The sequence below is a fragment of the Camelus bactrianus genome, chromosome 4 (assembly GCF_048773025.1).
Source record: "Camelus bactrianus isolate YW-2024 breed Bactrian camel chromosome 4, ASM4877302v1, whole genome shotgun sequence".
Lineage (NCBI taxonomy): Eukaryota > Metazoa > Chordata > Mammalia > Artiodactyla > Camelidae > Camelus > Camelus bactrianus.
In genome coordinates this window covers 30,601,857-30,620,208 of record NC_133542.1, presented here as the reverse complement: position 1 = coordinate 30,620,208, position 18,352 = coordinate 30,601,857, and the positions used below count along the sequence as shown (strand labels likewise).

Below are 18,352 nucleotides of genomic sequence, written 5' to 3'. Positions count from 1 at the left end.
AGGTTATTCATTCAGTCAACACATGTTTATGGAGCTCCGCCTGTGTGTCGGCAGTGGGTGGACACTGGTGAACAGGCAGATAGCTAGGTCCCCTACCCTCAAGGAGCTTACAGTCTAGTGAGAAAGACAGACATTAAATAAGGAGCCCACTGATGATAATCGTGAAACATGATATGAACAGGATGCCAGGTGAGGAAAGCAGGGAAGCCTGATTCAGCCTGGAGACGCAGGGGAGGGCTCGGAGGAAGAGACTTCAAAGTGGTCAGACAAGGGGGCGGAAAGCCATCCAGCAGAGGGAAGAGCCTGCGCAAAGACTTTGAACTGGGAGGGAGCTGGGTCTGCTTGATGAGGGCTGGCCTGGCGGAGGGCGCTCCTCCTGCAGGACCTCGGTAGCCTCGTAAGAAACTTGTGTTTTAAGTACCATTGGAGGCTCATACTTGCGTGTGAAATGGCCTGACTTATGTTTTTAAACGATTTCTTCCGTGGCCATGTGATGAAGGAATACAGAAGGATTATAGACAGAGGAGTGAGGAATGAATGAGTTAACACTTGTGAAGTGGCTTCCACATGCTCGTGACACGCTTCATGTTGATCATTTCATTCAGTAATCATGGAGGCTGCTGACCGAGTGAAATTGTTTTAGGCACTGCACAGTCATACAACATGGGGTTGTTCACTTTGTTCCTGACAATTACCCGTTAGGAGGTAGAAGCACTGAAAACCTCCATTTTATAGACGGGAAAACTGAGTTTGGGAGGAGAAGGCTGAGATTTGAGCCCAGGCTGTCCCACCTAAGCCTATACTCATTTCTCTCCATGCTGGTGGCCTCTCTGCTGGTGGCAGAGAGACAGGAGTCATCTGGATGAGAGGATGCCCCAGTGCAACAATGAGCTTCTTGAATGATGTGTCTGTTTCACAGATGTGAAGCACCATCAAATACCAGACCAAAAAAAATTCCAATAATGGAGTTAATTCTGACACCTTAATCACAAGGTGGAGAGAGATTGTCACGAAATTTTGTTCTCTTGTGGGTGGTAGCTTAATCAGAGAGCTCTCAGAGGAGTCTTGCCCTCAGGTGTTTATTTTAAAACATGCTATTGTTTAGCCCACGAGGACTGCTTCCTTTGCAATGTTTTTTATTAAAAGTATTTTAAAAAATTCTAGTAGATCGTTACTGCTTTGGCCAGGAGCCAGCACCCCAGTTCATCAGAGCCTTATTCCTAAGGTGAAAAACAACTGTAGTTTCCTTCTTTGCTTTCTTTCTTTTTTTCTTTCTTTATCTTCCTTCCTTCCTCTTTTTCTTTGTTAATGGAGGTACTGGGGATTGAACCCAGGACCTCGTGCATGCTTACCATCTGCTCTACCACTGAGCTATACCCACCCACCAGGGTGGTTTCTTAAAGAGCTAGCATGTGCCCCTAACTTCCAAGGACAACCTTGGATTATATCCCTGGCTCTAGGCCACAGCTCAGCCTCAAAAACTGTCCCTGGTTTTAAAAGGGCAACCCTGGACTCACTGGTAACTGGACTTGTTAAAGAAAAAAAAAAAAAACAAAATCTGACGCTTGTTAAAGATGGTAAGTCAGGACCATTGAGCTAGGTGTAGGGACCACCTATGCAATAGGATTTTGCAGTGGGAGGAAGAGATTGGGCTCAACTCTGAATATAGTGTGGACAAGTGGGAATTTATAGCCAAGAAGCAGGGTGGGGATCAGGGGATGGACAGTTACTAAGAAGAAACATCATGGGCAAGGAGGATTCTGGCTAAACCAACCCAACAAGGTTCATGTGAAAGACAGGCCTGAGTAATCAGACATCACCTGGGAGATGGTGGAGGCTAAGGGACCTTACCAGTTATCTAGGGTGACCAGTTATTGAGGGTCAGGGGTTCTGGTTAAACTGATTTAGCAGGGTTCTTGCTGAGACTGGATTTTGCAAGAAAGTACACAGACGGGCCTACGAGAAGGTTTAGAAACTTGACAAAAGCATGGCCAAGCAAAGAATCTTTGTCAGAATCCTGCTTATCTTTCTCTGCTCAATTCAGGTGCTACCCGTTGCAAGTTGCTCCTGGTCCCCTCAGCCTGGTGACACCTCGGGCTCTGAAAGCCCATGGTACCTGTCCTCTGCACCAGAGCTTTACAGAGCATCCAGTTTTTAAAGTGGGTGGGAAAGGTCAGTTTTCTTAATTTCCAAACTGTCACAAATAATCTCTGTAAACTATAATAGAAATGCATTACTACAAAAAGATATAAAAGACAAAGACATAAAATGCTAGCCCTATTTTTTATTACATTCAGCAGGCATAAAATTACTGTTCAATTGCTATGAACGTTTTTAAATTCTTACCTTTGATTTCTATGGAGATCTGTCACACCTGGTTTGCAGTGTATCAGTGCACAGTCCCTTCCCATTTGTCAGCTCCTAAAGGTCTGGTGTCAGCTTCCAAAAGAATTGAGTTCTGGGAGTGGACTGTAAGGAGAGTTGGTCCTTGAGACTTCGCCAGGCATGAGCATGGCCTGAACACAAGGAATCCAGGGGGCTCTTTATAGTAAAACCCCAGGATAAAGTACAGTGATGTTTTACTGATATGGGACTAAGGTGGACCTGCCGTCTGACCTCCCTCCCAGTGAGTGATGGGGGCCATATTCTTAACCATTATGTCATACTCACTCTACCACGCACGACAGAATTCTAGACAAGCACTGCCTAGTAGAACTTCCTGCGATGATGGAAATGGTCTCTGTTTGTCCTGTCCTTTGCAGTAGCCACAAGTTACACGTGACTAGTGATCACTTGTAGCGAGCATGTGTGACTGGGGAACCAATGGAGAGGCACCATCTTTAGAGTCCAGTGTCTGGATTAAGTTACCATTTGCAGGACAACATCCATTAAACTAGTCCACATGTTTTCAGTAGGAGCAATATGGCCCCAAGGCAGCAAAAGCTGGTTCTTGGGAATAAGGGGGAGAGATGTACTCTTTTCATGTAAAAAGCACATGTATACATTTTGTACATGAAGAGATGTGCGGTTTGTCTAGGCTATTAAAATTTCATGAAGTGGTAATGAAAAATGTCTAAAAGGCTGGGGGAGGGACAAGCGCTGTGGAGCACACAATAATGAAAAAAAAGGTAGAGAAACACTGAGATGCTAAACATGTTGTCACATGGAGGTCTGTTATGGGTGGAAAGCATTTTTGTTGGCCACCCTGGAAACCAAACCAAACTGCCCTGTATGAGTGGTTTTGAAGGAGACCACCTGCCCAGTTCCTAATCTCAGACACTGAAGTAGATCTTTGAAATGGGATCACTTTGTAAGGAGAGGACTACCCATAAAAAGTGCAGTTCTGTCACATGGAAAGCAGGTAACGATTCATAAAGCACCTTATTTAATGCACTGGAGATCCAGAGAAGAGAAGCATCAGGCCTTAGAACCTAAAGGCACTCACCCCCCCCCATCCTAAAAATTGTGTTATAAATCATCCAAGAGCCTGGATTTTGGGGGTAGCTCTGCCCCCAATCAGCAGTGGCTAGAGAAGTAGGTGGGTACCTCTAGAGATGATTGCTGATTGGAATACATTTCTGATGTATCCAGGAGAATTGTAGATTCTAGGTAGATTGAGGAATGGGGAACAAACCTCTTCCTTAAAGTAACGAGAGTTGCTGTACTACAGCAGAGACGAGCTGGCTGACTGCTTTGAGGGATGTGTTTTTTAAGATATTTCCACCAAGAATCTCATTATTATGAAGCCCTTTATGGCCAGCTGGGACCTGGAATAAAAGCAGAGGCACCAGCCCATGGCAAAATCATTAAGACAAATTAAGACATATTAACATATGCTGGGAACAATTACCCACATAGACTTAATTTGTTTCACTGCTGGAAGAAAATCCTGAGAGGGCACGAAACACATACCCGAGAACAGTTCTGCAGCCAGCCTGTGCACCTGTCACTTGCCAGCACCTTAGGGGTTGGGAGATACTTAAGTTGGATATCTACCAAAGAACAGTGTACCTGAAAATACATCTTCTGTTAGCTCAGGAATGCAGGTGCTTATACAGGTTACTTGGAGTTTTGTTAAGTTGGTGATTTTCTCTCTTTTAACCTACCATTATTATAGATAATAATTGTTTATCAGAATAATGTACAGAGGTCAAAAATGGAATAGGTTCATTTTATAATCAAATAATATACTCAGCAAGCTTATTATATATTTGCATTATTGTTTGCCTTTTTTTTTAAAGAAAATGAGGCTAAATATGAGATAGTTTATTGGTTTCTGAATTATGGCCTTCGGTATCTCTTGATTTTGTTGTTATTGTTGTCATTATTACTGTTTCTTGTGGAACTGTTATTTTTTAAAATTGTTTTACCATTAGGAAAAGAAAGTCTGCTCAGCATACCAAACTGCGTTTTTTTTCCCCCGAAGAAAGAAAATAGAATCTATCCTCAGGGTTATTCTAGGATGTGACTGTTGCAACATGCCCATCATATGGTAATTGCACAATCTTGCTCCGGAGGTTGACGAATGAGCCCTTAACAACATCCTGGTGTGACTGCTAAAGAGGCCGGAGCCCTTTCTTGCAAAATGTAAACTTCCAGAGGAGCAATCAACAGTCAGAGGAATGGCGTGTTGAGAGTGAGAGATGACTTGTCCTGTGATCATCATGATGATAGCTTCCTTACAGATTTTTCCTGTACATCAACCACGTATGATTGTATTTGAAGACCATAATCCCCTAGGCACTTAAAAAAGTGGATAGGCCTTTTATAGTGCGAGGAGTGAATATAAAAGCTACCTGTGCATGCTGATGGCCTGCAGATTTACTACCTTTTCCTTGGGGTTGCCTCATGACAACCTCTTCATTTTTCCTGCTACCTTGTCCTTCAGGTTTTGCAGTTCTGGAACAACTCATGCGTGCTGAAGACTCAAAAAATCATTTTCTCTGCTGATGATTGGATTCAAAATGTGATTCTCATTTTGGAAATCGGGCAGGGTAGTCTGAAATCTCCAGATGAAAGCTTGCTGGAAGATGATTTGGTTGCTTCTCAACTTGCCTCGTGTCCCACATAGATGCAGTCCAGTTAGAGAGCTCCATCATTTGACTCTACGTATATGAGCATCTTTGATGGAGGGCAAGGATTTCTAACAAGGAGGGATGTATGCCTTCCGCCTGCCTCCATAGCTTCCTTGGCATTCTGTACAACCCTTTCAGGCCAGGCAACATTCAGTCTTTTTATTGGCAACCAAAGACCATCTGAAACTATACCTAACAATGTGGTCCTAAGTCTCTTATACCTGTTCTCTCAGAAATTTTTATTTATATCCTAACTTCTTAAAACAGATTTTTAAGGAGTCTCACAATCAGGTCAAACAGAATAAGATTGTTAATGTGAAAGCAATGTGAAAATCATGAAAGGAAGGAAATATGCTAGCCAGGATGGATAATGAAATTACTATGATTTATTACTGAATTTGGCCCTGAGATTAAAGATCCGTCACTAAGTATTTGATCAATTAACTCTAGTGTAATCACATAACAGATCATGTAGCCCTTAAAAGTATCCACAGGGTGTAACAGTAAGATAAATGCTTGTAATATATGCTTGTAATAAAATAATTAAAAATGATAAAATGATCTCAGCTGTGTTCACAAAAAATTGAGAAAAAACTAATTGGAGGAAAATTCACCGGAGTATTAACTATGGCTGATGACATGAAGTGATTTTTGTTTTCATCTTTATATTTTTCTCTTTTCTTCAGGTAATTATAATGAACATATATAGAACTTTTATAATCACATGGAAAAGTTACCTTTTTTAGTTGACTCTGAGCTTCCTGACAGAAGAGGCAGAAAGGGAAATAGTCATGAGTTACATGATTTTTATTATGTGATAAAAGATCAAGGTAAAATCTTCCTTGATAATGAATTCCAAAGGATGTTGAGTGATATAATATACAAATCTTGATAAAGTTCTTAGAGCCAGTGCAGAAGGGGGACTCCTGACTGTCTCATGACCACCCATAAGAGGAGCCAAAGACACAGCACTCACCATGGGCTGAGGTAGGGGGGCTTCATCTCTTAGTTCTGCAGTTGGGATGTGGAAGTGCTTCTTTTGCCCATTGCATTTATTCAAACAAAATGTGTGAAATAGGCCTGGCAGATGCAGAGACAGCTCTCAGCTCTTTATTTCACACCTTGAGGATCGAATCACCAAGAGTCCTGCAAATTAATTTTTTTTAATTACTGTAATTTGACTTCTCCTCCCTTTCAGGTGTTGCTGCACTGGATTCCAACATATCTGGAAAAATTGGTCTGCGTGCTGTCGTGTATTACTTCTGTACCACTGTCATTGCTGTAATTCTAGGTAAAATTTATTTCTGAATCCTTATTTCCTTGTATAATGTGACTTTTCATTTAAAAGTAAAAGAGGCTTTTTTAAATGAAACCTTTTTTTTTTTTAAATTAGAAAGTACAATTGTCAAACTACTGTGAAGCTTTTTGGCTTGAAGTCTGCACGGTGCCTTTTATATGAAACAAATATAATATTGACTGAATTTCAGCCATGGTACTATTGCTCATTAATGTCTCTAGGAAGAAACAGAAAGAGGGTGACCATTCTGTGCCTTATCAGGATCATTGGATAGAAGGAAATAAAGCCAAGAGCTTATATAATCTTTAAACTGGATAATTAATCGTTAAGAGTGGAGTTGAGTATAATTATTAAGTATTTCCAGAAAGATAGCATTTCAGTACATTTCAAATTTCACATAGGACCAAGAGCTATCAGAGTCTGTGAGTGCCTGGCCAGCAGGGTGACTTCAGAGGCACGTGACCCGTATGCTTGCACAGGGCCCCATGCTTGGTTTAATCAAGGGGCTTAAATTCCACTTGAAAGAGAGAATGTTCTAATAAGAGAATAAGGTTGCTCTTACATGGTTGGCACTCTTTTTTGAAGAAAGTATGGGCCATTCTTTGTGACCTAGTATGACATTTTAAGAAGGATGCCCAGAGTGGGAAGAGAGGAAGGAAGTGTTCTCAGATGTAGCAGCTTGACTTTTGCAGCTCTGCTTTAATGAACTGATAAAAGTTGATGTGGATGTGGTGAGATTTTAGCGGTACTAGTCCAGGGGACCTAGGAGGGGCTAACCCTGCCTTAAACCAGCGCCACATCTCTTGAGGTTCCTGAGGGAGGCCAATACAAAGGAAAAAGTTGGGTGCATATCTTTTCTGCAACACTGAGAGGTAACGGTGGACCACGCCCATCCACGGCCTCTGTATTGCCCAGTGACCCCTCTCACAAGCACAACTGACCCATTTAGCATCCTGAAGTCCTACCTTTTCTTCTTCACTCCTTTCCAGTCAAACAGCCTGGTCTTTCCTAAAACCCACCTCTGCTTGGACACCTCAAGAGGAACCCATTACCTCCAGAGGCCAAAATGGCACTTTTAAGATGCTCTCCGTTCAGACAGTTCTTCCTTACAGTGAGAAGAACTCTCTCTCTCTGGGACTCCTGCCTATTTTTCATCCCTTCACCCTCTAAGAGTCATACAAAACAACACTTCTTAATCCAAACCCTTTTATGGATTGCATGATAGCTTTCCAGGTGTTTGAAAGCTTGTCCGTGGAAAGAAGATAAAGCTTGTTCTGTATGACCCTCAGGAAGATCACCAGCATCTGGGGGTAAGAGTTACAGAATGATGTTGAATGAGTGCCCTAGTTGGAAAATGAATCATTCTCACCCCAACCCCTTTCTAGGCTGATTTCACAAGCTAAAGAACAGAAAAAGAGTATTCTCATCAGCAGGTGCTTCCAGAAGCAGTTCTAGAATGCAGCCCCTTCATTTTTAAAAATGGCACAGGAAGAGTTCCTTCTGCTTCATTTAAATGGAAAAATAATTAAGGCCGCTGCTGAGGCTCAGAGTTTTGGTTAGACCTCAGGGTCCAAATCCCAGTACTGCCTGGGACCAGCAGGCCTACTGGTTCCAAGATGGTTGCACAAGGAGTGCCAGGTGCCCTGTGAGGTTCTTAATGCTCTGTGGGTGCTATGCTTGGCCACAGGTATTGTGCTGGTGGTGAGCATCAAGCCTGGTGTCACCCAGAAAGTGGCCGAAATTGACCGGACAGGCAGCACCCCTGAAGTCAGTACAGTGGACGCCATGTTAGACCTGATCAGGTGAGTGCCTGGCCAGCAGGGTGACTTCAGAGGCACGTGACCCGTGTGCTTGCACAGGGCCCCATGCTTGATTTAATGCTCTGCTGTTGCCATCTTGACATTTTTAATAATTTTTGAATTATTATGCATTTTCCTGTTGCCTTGGACCCCACAAATTACATATCCAGTCCTGCTTGCAAGATCCCAGTTTCAAGAGGGAGTGGGAGGAACAGGCTCCTGTCAGGGATTAGGATGGACAGATGTGCACAAAGTATACTTGTTGCATTTAGATGCTGGGCTGGGTTGGGTGGTCTTTTTTGAAGCATACTTGAAGAAACACATTTTCAAATTGTGCATAAGATACCCTCTTATCTGAAGCTGGAATCAGGGCTGGAAATTGGTCAGTTAATTAAAAAAAAACAGCAATTAAAACAGAATCATAAAAAATGATACAGATATGCATTACGTATTTTGTCTTGATGTAGGGCCAAGGTCTTTTCTTCAAATGCGTCAGCTGATTGTAATTTCGTATCATTTCTGTTGCCTAGGCTGCCTTTATAAATGAGTCATCTACAATTCCCAGGTTCAGTGGAGCAACAAAACCCTTAGAAGTTGCAAAGAAAGCTGAGTGCCGAGTCCTTCCAGTTGTTCTTTACATTTCACTTCTCTTCCGTTACCTAATGTAACCACAAGAGTTTGGCTCACCTGCCTTGACTGAGTGTCCAGGCATTCAGCTTGGTTTTTATAGAAACCAATCCTTCCTTTTCACATTCATATTGCATTGATTTACATAATTTTTAATTCAATAATTTAATGACATTTGCAGTTGGCATAAAGAATTTGGGAACAAGTGCGGTGGACTCACATTGATGAAAACAGAAGGGTGCAGAATATTAAAGAAGCCTCTTAGCTGTGTGTGTAATGTTTCACCAGGGTCAGCAAGCATATCATGATGCTACTCAGTGAATCAGTTAAGTGTGACAGTTGGTCAGGAGAGCTCTCTACACCTGGTGGAAATTCCACAGGGAAAAATAAATCTTAATACAAGGAGGTATTATGCAAAGGAGAGGCCAGAAGAGAAACCAGAGTAGATTCTATTATACTCATCTCCACGTGTATTGGGTATGACCCCCAAAACCCTACTTTTGCCTTAACGTAATACTGTTTTTCATGTCTCCAACAGAAATATGTTCCCTGAGAACCTTGTCCAAGCCTGTTTTCAGCAGGTGAGAACAAGAACTTTTGCCCTTCAGTTGCCCCCCACTTCCCTATTACCGATTAATTTTTTTTTCCTGCTGTGACCCAAGAAATGGAACTAGCCCGTCAAAAATGGCAGGAAGTGGAGGGGGTGTATCTCTCAGTGGCAGAGCGCACACTGAGCATGTTCAAGGTCCTGGGTTCAATCCCCAGTACCTCCATATGAAAAAACAAAAATTTTTTTTTAAATGGCAGGACCTGTACCTGGGGAGGGAGGGGTTTTAGGTGACTGTGTATAACCCTGGTCTTTCTGGCCACAGGAAAGTGCCTGCTACGTACGCTTATGCTGCTCCCTTTCCCTCAGGCTCAACTGGAGCAAGTCAGGAATTAGCAAGTCAATCAGTGTTTTACAATGTGGCTCCTAGTACATGTTTTTGGAGAACCACATTGCATTTGTGAGGAACCTTAGCCTATCTACAGGTACAGTGCAGCGGGAAAGGTAGTCCTCCACCTCCTCTCTCCTTTCCCTCTCGTGCTGGGAAGTCAGTATCTGACCCACACGGGTGGTTAGTGTTCCTAGTATTTGGTCTTTTCCTCAGTCTTTGTGTGCCCATTGCTGGCACTCTACAGAGCCACGTGACAAAGCCATGATTTTTCCCTTAGGAAAGTTTAATAATCTCTTCACTCCATTTCCTTTAAGCCTTTTTCTCTTGTTTCTCTCTGCACTTTAAGACAGCTGAGTCTATCACAAGCTGCGGAATTCATTTACATAAATTACATAAACAGAGACCTCTATGTATACCAATAAAAATGGCAATTAACTTGCTCCCTGCCGACCTCCAAGAGGCACAGAACCACCTCTGTTTAGGGGTGCCTTTGCGGTTCAGCCACAGTGGTCATTTGTAAGGTACTTGGTGTTGGCAGAGCCTCATAGGAGCGACATGTATGCCCGATGTGATGGGATACTAGCTCTTTCTTCAGCCTCCGTGCTGAAGCCGGGCAGAACCAAACAGGGCTGAAGGAAGGGAATTCAACAGAAATCTCGCTCATGGAATAGCCCTAAAGGGACTGTTGATTTTGGAACAACTGTATAGTTCTTGATGTTTATTAAAGTCATGGTAGCTACATTTATCAAAGTGATGAGGGTTTTTTTTTTCCCCAGATTAAAAATAATTAATGAATAAGTAAATCAGAACAAAAATGATTGACAGGATCCCTATGGAGTCTGTCTGTTAAAGCACCTACAAATAAAACCCATACTTACTTTCACATTATTGCTCCATTAATTGGTCCCTTGTTATGAAAGTGAGAGAAAATTTTGACACCATTGAATGATGACTGTGGCAGTCAGGGGTTTGGATGTCTCGATCCCACTTTTGCTTCCAAAGCTTCATGGGAAGTACCATCCAAAACTGAAGCCAACAGAGGCCTCGGAGGTAGAACCCTTGCGTGGCATGGCACTTCTCTGGTCAAAGTAATATTCCTGTGGCTTAGCCTCAGAAGCTTAAAAAATTCTTTTCTTGTTTGTTTCTTTGACCTTTTTTTCCTTCCACCATGCAGTACAAAACCACACGTGAGGAAGTGCCTCTTCCCAGTGAGCCAGGGACAAATGAGACGGAAGCGTCCGTCACAGCCTTCGTGACCAGTGCTGTTCCCAAGGTACCGTTTCCATCCTGTTGTTTGCTCCCTTCCTTCCCCGGTAGGCAAGGGCCAAGCCACAAGTGAACAGGAGATGGAAATAAGTCAGTCCTCACTGTTCACAGATTCCACATTTGTGAATTCACCCCCTCACTAAAATGCATTTGTAACCCCCACAATCATGGTCATTCGCAGACCCACAAAGAGTGGTGAAAAGTTTAAGTTGCCCAACACACGTGTTCCCAGCCAAGGTTGAGCAAGGCTGTGCTCTGCCTTCTTGCTTGAGCTCTTACAGGGTAAAGAAATGTCCTCTGTGCGGTGTGTTTATGCCTCATTTTTCTCATTTTTTGTGCTTTGTTTTGGTCATTTCGCTGCTTGAAATCCCCCCCAAGCATAGTGCTGCAGTGATGGCTGGTGCGTGCTCTGAAGTGCAGGAAGGCTGAGATGTACCTGCCCTGCGAACAGATACTTGTGTTAGATAAGCTCATTCAGGCGTGAGTTCAAGTGTGTTGGCTGTGAGTTCAGTGTTAATGACTAAATAATATAATTAAATAAGGTGTCTTTGAGGAGAAACACACAGAAAGCAAGGTTTTATATTGATTATTTGATAAAACTGTGGTGGCTGTTGGTTCCCAGGAACCGCATCCTCTTTCTCCCCCTAGGAACAGTGATTCAATACTCGCTAATTCAGTCTTGGTGGCCGCTTTACAGAGTGTAACTTCTGAGAATAAGGAGAAGCCACTGAACCACTCAGAGAAAAGAATGAGCCCTTCCACTTCCGTATCTGCCACTCAGAGTCGAGTTGGGCACCTCTGGGAACTACGTTAGACTTGCTAGACTACAGGGAGCGCAGGCCTATGGTTCCTTGTCTGAAACTCTGCCCAGATGTCATTCAGAGTCCAGAGCTTTTCAGTTTAGAAGGGCCAGGTGGTGTGTGTTCTGTGTGTTATACAACATCCTTAAGTGGGATTGCTGATAACATTCTAGAATCAAGCACGTCAATATTTCTGCAACTACCTTATGAATGTTATGCCGCGTAAGGAAAATAGGCTCTAAGTAGCCTCACCTCAGTTCAGGATAGGTTTTGCCACCAAGAGTTTGCCATAAACTCAACAATGAAATCAGTGGGCTCTGAGAGCTTTTGAGACTTCAGTGTTGGAGATCAGATCATGTGAGTCTGAAGTAGTACATTTGTAGTCCTCTAGTAGCTTTCTCCTGGATGTCCTCTGCCCTCACACCAGAAGGAAAGATTTAAGGAAAAAAGAAATACTCAGTAGACTAAAGGATTCAGTTAAATAGGCCACGGGCGGCTCCCTGTTTCCTTCTACAGATGGCGCTCCACGACCTGGCTCCTCCCTCGTTTCCCCGCTTACTTCTCAGTGAGCCCCCTCTATTCTGTCCAGATCCACCTCTTCAGTTTGTCCCTATTCCTGCTTCTTGATGTGGCTCCACAAAGACTTTCTGAGCACTCTCCATGAGCCAGGCCCTGCTGGGCCTGGGTTACAATAGAGAGAAGACAGATGTGACATCTGCCCTCATGTGAAGAGTGATGACTATTACAATAGGGAGGAATAGAATACTCTGGAGCTTTCAACACAGAGGTTGAAATTAGTTTGGGGGCCATAAAGGGTGAGTAGGAATCATCCCAGCAGGGTACAGGGCCCTGGAGCATGATGACTTTGCCTTTGCTTACCATTTCTTCTGGACTGTGCCTTCATCTCCTGGCTGCCTGCTCCCCAGGCCTAGCTTTCCCTAACCTCACAGCCCTCATCCATGTCCCCAGTCTCCATATGATGCCTATAACTCATAGCTCGGCTGTACAGTTAATTACACACCTTCCTGCTTTCACTGGCTCATGTCTCTCAGTTAGTTTTGTTTGTCCAGCTGCATTTTAAGGCCTTGTGCTGTAGCCAATGTCGGTAGCACACTAGCTGCTCAATAAATGTCTTTGCCCATATCAGATCATAAGTAAGAAATAATTAGTACCCCAATGGCTCATCCACATAATTCTTTATAAACCTAGTTTGCACCAGTCAGAATACATTATCTCCCTATGAAATCTCTCAGTAAATCTCATGCTGCACAACTCAGATTGAGTTATCTCTCAGTATATCTCATGCTATTTTTACCCAGGGTAAAATGAAGAAATGGTTCATAGTAGTAAATATCTGGTTAAGTTTTATATCTCTAAAATCCTATTGGTCATCCAAGATTAGAGGCAGTAAAGAATGTTCCTGTGTACATTATCAGGATAAAACAAAAAGTAAAATGTCCTAAAAATGTCCACCCCGGTAAATATTTTGAGCTTCCTGCATTATTAATTTGTATCTTTTTCACGCAGACTCCAAATGTAACTAGTAGTTAAAATAACTCTGAAAACAGTGCCTTGATTTCTTCAAGTTCTTATTTAAAATTTAAGGCATCCCAGAATTAGAAATCTTCAAAAGAAGTATTCAAATATGAATTTATTGAGAGAGAAAAAACACTTTAAACTTCAATGGCAGAGGGTGGAGGCAGTAAAGTTTGACATATGCGTAGGTTGGCGGTTTTTTTTGTTTGTTTGTTTCCATTATATTTTCCAAAGTTGTTGATCCAAAGTTGTTGGTAGATCACTAGTTTGTTTGGCTATCATATTTTCTTGTTTCAGGGCCTGTTATGCATTGTAATAAGATTATAACCATGCATCAATGTATTTTCTTGGTTTGACCCACAGAACGAAACAAAGGACTACAAAGTCGTAGGCATGTATTCAGATGGCATAAATGTTCTGGGCTTGATTGTCTTTTGCCTCGTCTTTGGACTTGTCATTGGAAAAATGGGAGAAAGGGGACAGATTCTGGTGGATTTCTTCAATGCACTGAGTGATGCAACCATGAAAATCGTTCAAATCATTATGTGGTGAGCAGACACCGATTAATGCCATCTTGCTTCCCCTGATGACTGACCCCTTCAAAATTAGAATGAAGAGGCTTATGTTTCTCAGCTGATCTCACCCTCGAGAGGGCAAATATCAATACACTGGAGTATTAAGTAATTTCATGTATTACTTAGGAGTTAATTCACTAACAAGTCTAGATACCAGCCATTGTCTTTTTCTACCCAAGCACTTGATCATCTTGTACCTAAGCAGCATTTATGTAAGAAATAACTCTTAAAAGAATGATTTGAAGAAGTTTCTTGCACATCAGAACACAAAGTGCCTTCCTCATTAGGCCCCATGCAGAAATAATATTGAGGGTATTTACAGCTGGTACAGCATGGGCACTAACCCACCCAAATGAAAGCTGCCATTGGTGAGCATAGTGGCCACACCAGCTGAGCATCTGCCCTGTCCCTGGAGATGCCAAAAAGTCCAAATTTCCTAGGAGACCTCTGCCCCACTAATCCCACAGCAAGTTGATGCAACATTTAATCCAAAGTATAGACACTGACAGTGATGTAAAGGGTTCAGTTATTTCAGTCATTTAATCTCACTGACTGTAATCATCAACTGTAAAAAAAAAAAAAAAAAGATAATAAAGTCTACCCCTGGAGTTGGGAGGAGTACATTAAGTGAAATGACGCATGTAATATACTTAATCCAATGCAAAGCATGTAATGACAGCTCCACAAACAGAACTATTACAGCCACCTCCGCTATTAATTCTGTCCGTCTGTTGCTGATACCACTACCTGAGAAACAAGATAACCATGGCTAGAAAGAGCCTAGTGGCCATATTTAGAGGGTCACTTAAAGAGAGATCTGCAGAAGTGACGTCAGCAGGGAGTATGTGTACGAGGATCAAGGCATGGGATATGCACCAGTTTAACCACACCTTCTTACCAAGTGTGCCCCTTACGGTAGCTTAGGTGGGAAGAAGTTGAGGTGCACAGGGTGCTGAAACCTGAAGCCACTGTGATCCAGGTTTCCGAAACTGAGACCTTAGCTTCACTGTGTACCCTGTGCTCCTCCCAGCTGAGTGCACACCCTACGCCAGGTGCATGCCCTGGCTTATTTCTTCGCCATCATTCCACCCTGAGAAAATACGTGATGACAGGAGTGTGTCTTTGTGGTGCTTACTTTCTAGTTACATGCCAGTTGGTATTTTGTTCCTGATTGCCGGCAAGATCATAGAAGTTGAAGACTGGGAAATATTCCGCAAGCTGGGCCTTTACATGGCCACCGTCATCAGTGGGTATGTCACATTCAAGAGAAGAAACAGAAACCTCATTTGAGCCAGTGAATCGCCGCTGAGAGCCTGGGTTTCAGTTGGTTAAATCAGCTTCTTTTGCAGGGAAGGATGGGGTTCAGAGATAAGAGAGCAGGCGGGGAGGAGGGCTGCCCTTTAACAGCTGAACTGGAGGTGGATCACACGGTGCTAATTGCCAGATCTTGGCAGAACAGCCTGGACCATGCTTTGTCACTGCCTTTATTAGTTGTGTGAAAATCATTTTTTAAAACAAGAGCAAAACCCACTGGTAGGCCCTCTTGGCCCTCTCCTGGCCTTCACTTCTTCAAGGATGTAAACTAACCAAAGAAGTAAGAGCAGTCCCATGTACCCCATGCCTGAAAGAAATTAGGCAGGGCCTAAATGAAATCAGACTTGAGCAAGTAGGAGTGGGATGGCTGGTTGGTTTCAACCCTGTTGGTGCAGCTGGTAAACACTGTCACATCCTGCATCATCAGAGAAGGTACTGGGGATATCCTCAGATTGGTAGGAAATGTGGAAGGCAGGAAGGCAGGAGGACACAGGTCGTTTGCATATTTATTACAGCCCAGGTATTGGTTCCTTGAGGGGGCCATGGTGGGATAAGTTATGAATGGTGCCCCCAGATACCTTCGTGGGGACAGGCTATGTCACATGTGCTAAGACATATGCACCAAGAGAATTAGTAAACATCATCAATTTGACTCCCACAGGTCAATGCCCCCAAACACCCTACTGGAGCAGTCAGCTCGCCTATTGGGACTTGATTGCACTGGAGAGCTTTCAGTGGAGAGTTTCATTTGGTTCTTAATCTGTGTTTACCAGAAGCACAGCCCTGCTGGCCAATGAAGAAGAAGCCAGTTTTCCTATAGTGTAAGGGCCCGTTTACATCCCAGGGCCCCAGTGGTAAAGGAGGTGGGATCATCCTCCTTACTGGAGGCCAGGGGCTGTGTCCAGGCTGCGATGTGGCTGAGGTTTTTTGGGCTTAGCCATTCCTTAATGGGCTTCTGTGGGTGTCCGTTCTCTCAACCTGTCTAGGTTTCTAACAGAAAACTGAAAGTCAGCCTCTCGTAGTTCTAAGCCTCCATTGTTGCAAGCTCCATCTAGAAGACTCTTTTTCCTGACCTCTAGGATCTGTGTTTTCAATGACCATTTCTTCTTACTTCAGCTTCACATAGCTGATCTGTAACCTCTACATTGTCTCTTACATGGTGTCTGCAGAAACAGTCTCATTTCTTAAGTCCCCTGTTTTGTGTAACCTGTGTTATTTCCATGTGAGACAAGGAATAGTTTTGGAAGGCAGGAATAACAAATAAAAGAAGGCCAGTCCTGAAGTATGGTTGTGGAAGAGCAGGGATTTCTTCCTCCTTAACCGCACCCTGACTCCCCTCTTAGATGGCAGGTGCCATCCTGCAGGACAGCAGGTCCAGGCTGTGTGCTGTGAGAAGGCCTGTAATAGAGGCTGGTATGGGAGACAGAGTCACCAAGGAAAGAAGGGTCAGCTCGACCTGGGAAGATAAGAGAAGGCCTCCTGGAGGAGGGGGATGTTTCGCTGAATCTTAGAGGTGGAAGATTTCAGCAGCAGAAGGAAGTGAAAGCATGTTAGCACGTACAGCAGGAAGAGCTTGCACAGGGCTCGGCAGCATGACATCACTGTTCTGTGAGCTCTAAAACGTGGACCCAGCTGCTGGCTTAGCCACTAACTTTGACAAGATATTTGATGTGCTGAGTCTCTTCTTCCTCATAGGTACAAAGGAGACATATATTCCTGCCCTTGTTCTCATTTTCTCATTGGGTCATTAATGAAAGTTGAATGATATTTCATGAGTCAAAAATCTGTTGAAAAAAGAATTTGAAGAGATGGTACCATCTATGAACCTGTTTCTCTCTCCTGTTTACAGGCTTGCAATCCACTCCATTGTAATTCTCCCACTGATATATTTTATAATCGTACGAAAGAACCCTTTCCAATTTGCCATGGGAATGGCCCAGGCTCTCCTGACAGCTCTCATGATCTCCTCCAGGTAAACAGAAGACGGGTGTCTGGAAGAAGTCTGTGAGTCAAGCTTTATCAACTCTACCCTCGCTTGATGAAGCACTGGCTGTAGCTGGTGGGTTTTGTAGCTGCCTTCAATTTGAGAAATGACCTCCATAGTCTCTGCCCATGTCCTTGAAAATATTTTCTCACCCTGTTGGATATTTCCTGCCTTCTAGGCATGGCCTGCAGCCCAGGAATGGGTTATGGTGTACCTGGGAGCAGTGGCGAGCACAGTACCTTCTGATTCCTGGACCTACCAAAAGTGCCAGCATGCTTCGAGCTCTTGGTTTAGTTTTTGGAACAAATGTGTCTCTTCAGGCAGGGATTGAGGACCAGCATTCCTAGACCATCAGTTCCTTTCTCTTTTTATCACACAGTTCAGCAACACTGCCTGTCACTTTCCGCTGTGCTGAAGAGAGGAACCGGGTGGACAAGAGGATCACTCGATTTGTGTTACCTGTTGGTGCTACAATCAACATGGATGGGACCGCACTCTACGAAGCAGTGGCAGCTGTGTTCATCGCACAGCTGAATGACTTGGACATGGGCATTGGGCAGATCATCACTATCAGGTAGGGCAGGAAGTCACACTCATTTTCATCTCTGTTACTAGAACTGCCTCAAGTAAAAATCATCTGTGAAGGGAGATCAAGAATGATCTGGTGATAGACTGATTTTCTTAGTCTACAAGTCCCTTCCCAAGATTGAGCACAACTATAGTACAGCTAGTCAGCTTGTGGTACACAAGACTCTGCTTCAGGTCTGGGTAGACAAAAGCATCCCTGTGCTCTCAGTTCAGTGTACCCACTAGGTGCCAGGCACAGAGTAGGTACCAAGGACTCAAGGTTGAATAAGGGCCAGTTCCTGCTTTCAAGGGGATCTCAGTAGATAGGTAGGGGATACAGATATCTAAGTCAATGCTGAGTGGTACAGTAAAGGCTGTAATAGAGGTTTGAATGTGGGGCACAGAAGGCACCGAAGAAGGAAGGGTTGGCTCCACCTGGGAAGGAGAGGAAAAGCTTCTTAGAGGAGGGGGAAGTTTAGCTAAGTCTTAGAAAAGGAAAAAGAATTTAGTAGGAGAAGAGGGATGCTAAGAGCATTTTGGATAAACAACGGTCTTGATGTGACCATGGCCTAGT

At 43.5% G+C, this 18,352-nt stretch overlaps 1 protein-coding gene and 1 long non-coding RNA gene across 3 annotated transcripts in view; one reads left to right on the top strand and one right to left on the bottom strand.

Moving 5' to 3' along the window:
* LOC123612118 (uncharacterized) overlaps nucleotides 1–18,352 on the bottom strand; it is a 68,187-nt gene that overhangs the window by 27,548 nt on the left and 22,287 nt on the right. The gene's annotated exons all lie outside the window — the stretch shown is intronic.
* SLC1A1 (solute carrier family 1 member 1) overlaps nucleotides 1–18,352 on the top strand; it is a 60,245-nt gene that overhangs the window by 28,587 nt on the left and 13,306 nt on the right. For both annotated transcript variants that reach the window (XM_074361625.1, XM_010967888.3), the window contains exons 3-10: nucleotides 6,274–6,366; nucleotides 8,060–8,174; nucleotides 9,337–9,379; nucleotides 10,911–11,009; nucleotides 13,702–13,886; nucleotides 15,056–15,163; nucleotides 17,077–17,199; nucleotides 17,591–17,785. In XM_074361625.1, the coding sequence (XP_074217726.1) occupies nucleotides 6,274–6,366; nucleotides 8,060–8,174; nucleotides 9,337–9,379; nucleotides 10,911–11,009; nucleotides 13,702–13,886; nucleotides 15,056–15,163; nucleotides 17,077–17,199; nucleotides 17,591–17,785 (961 nt within the window). The remainder of the gene's footprint in view (nucleotides 1–6,273; nucleotides 6,367–8,059; nucleotides 8,175–9,336; nucleotides 9,380–10,910; nucleotides 11,010–13,701; nucleotides 13,887–15,055; nucleotides 15,164–17,076; nucleotides 17,200–17,590; nucleotides 17,786–18,352) is intronic.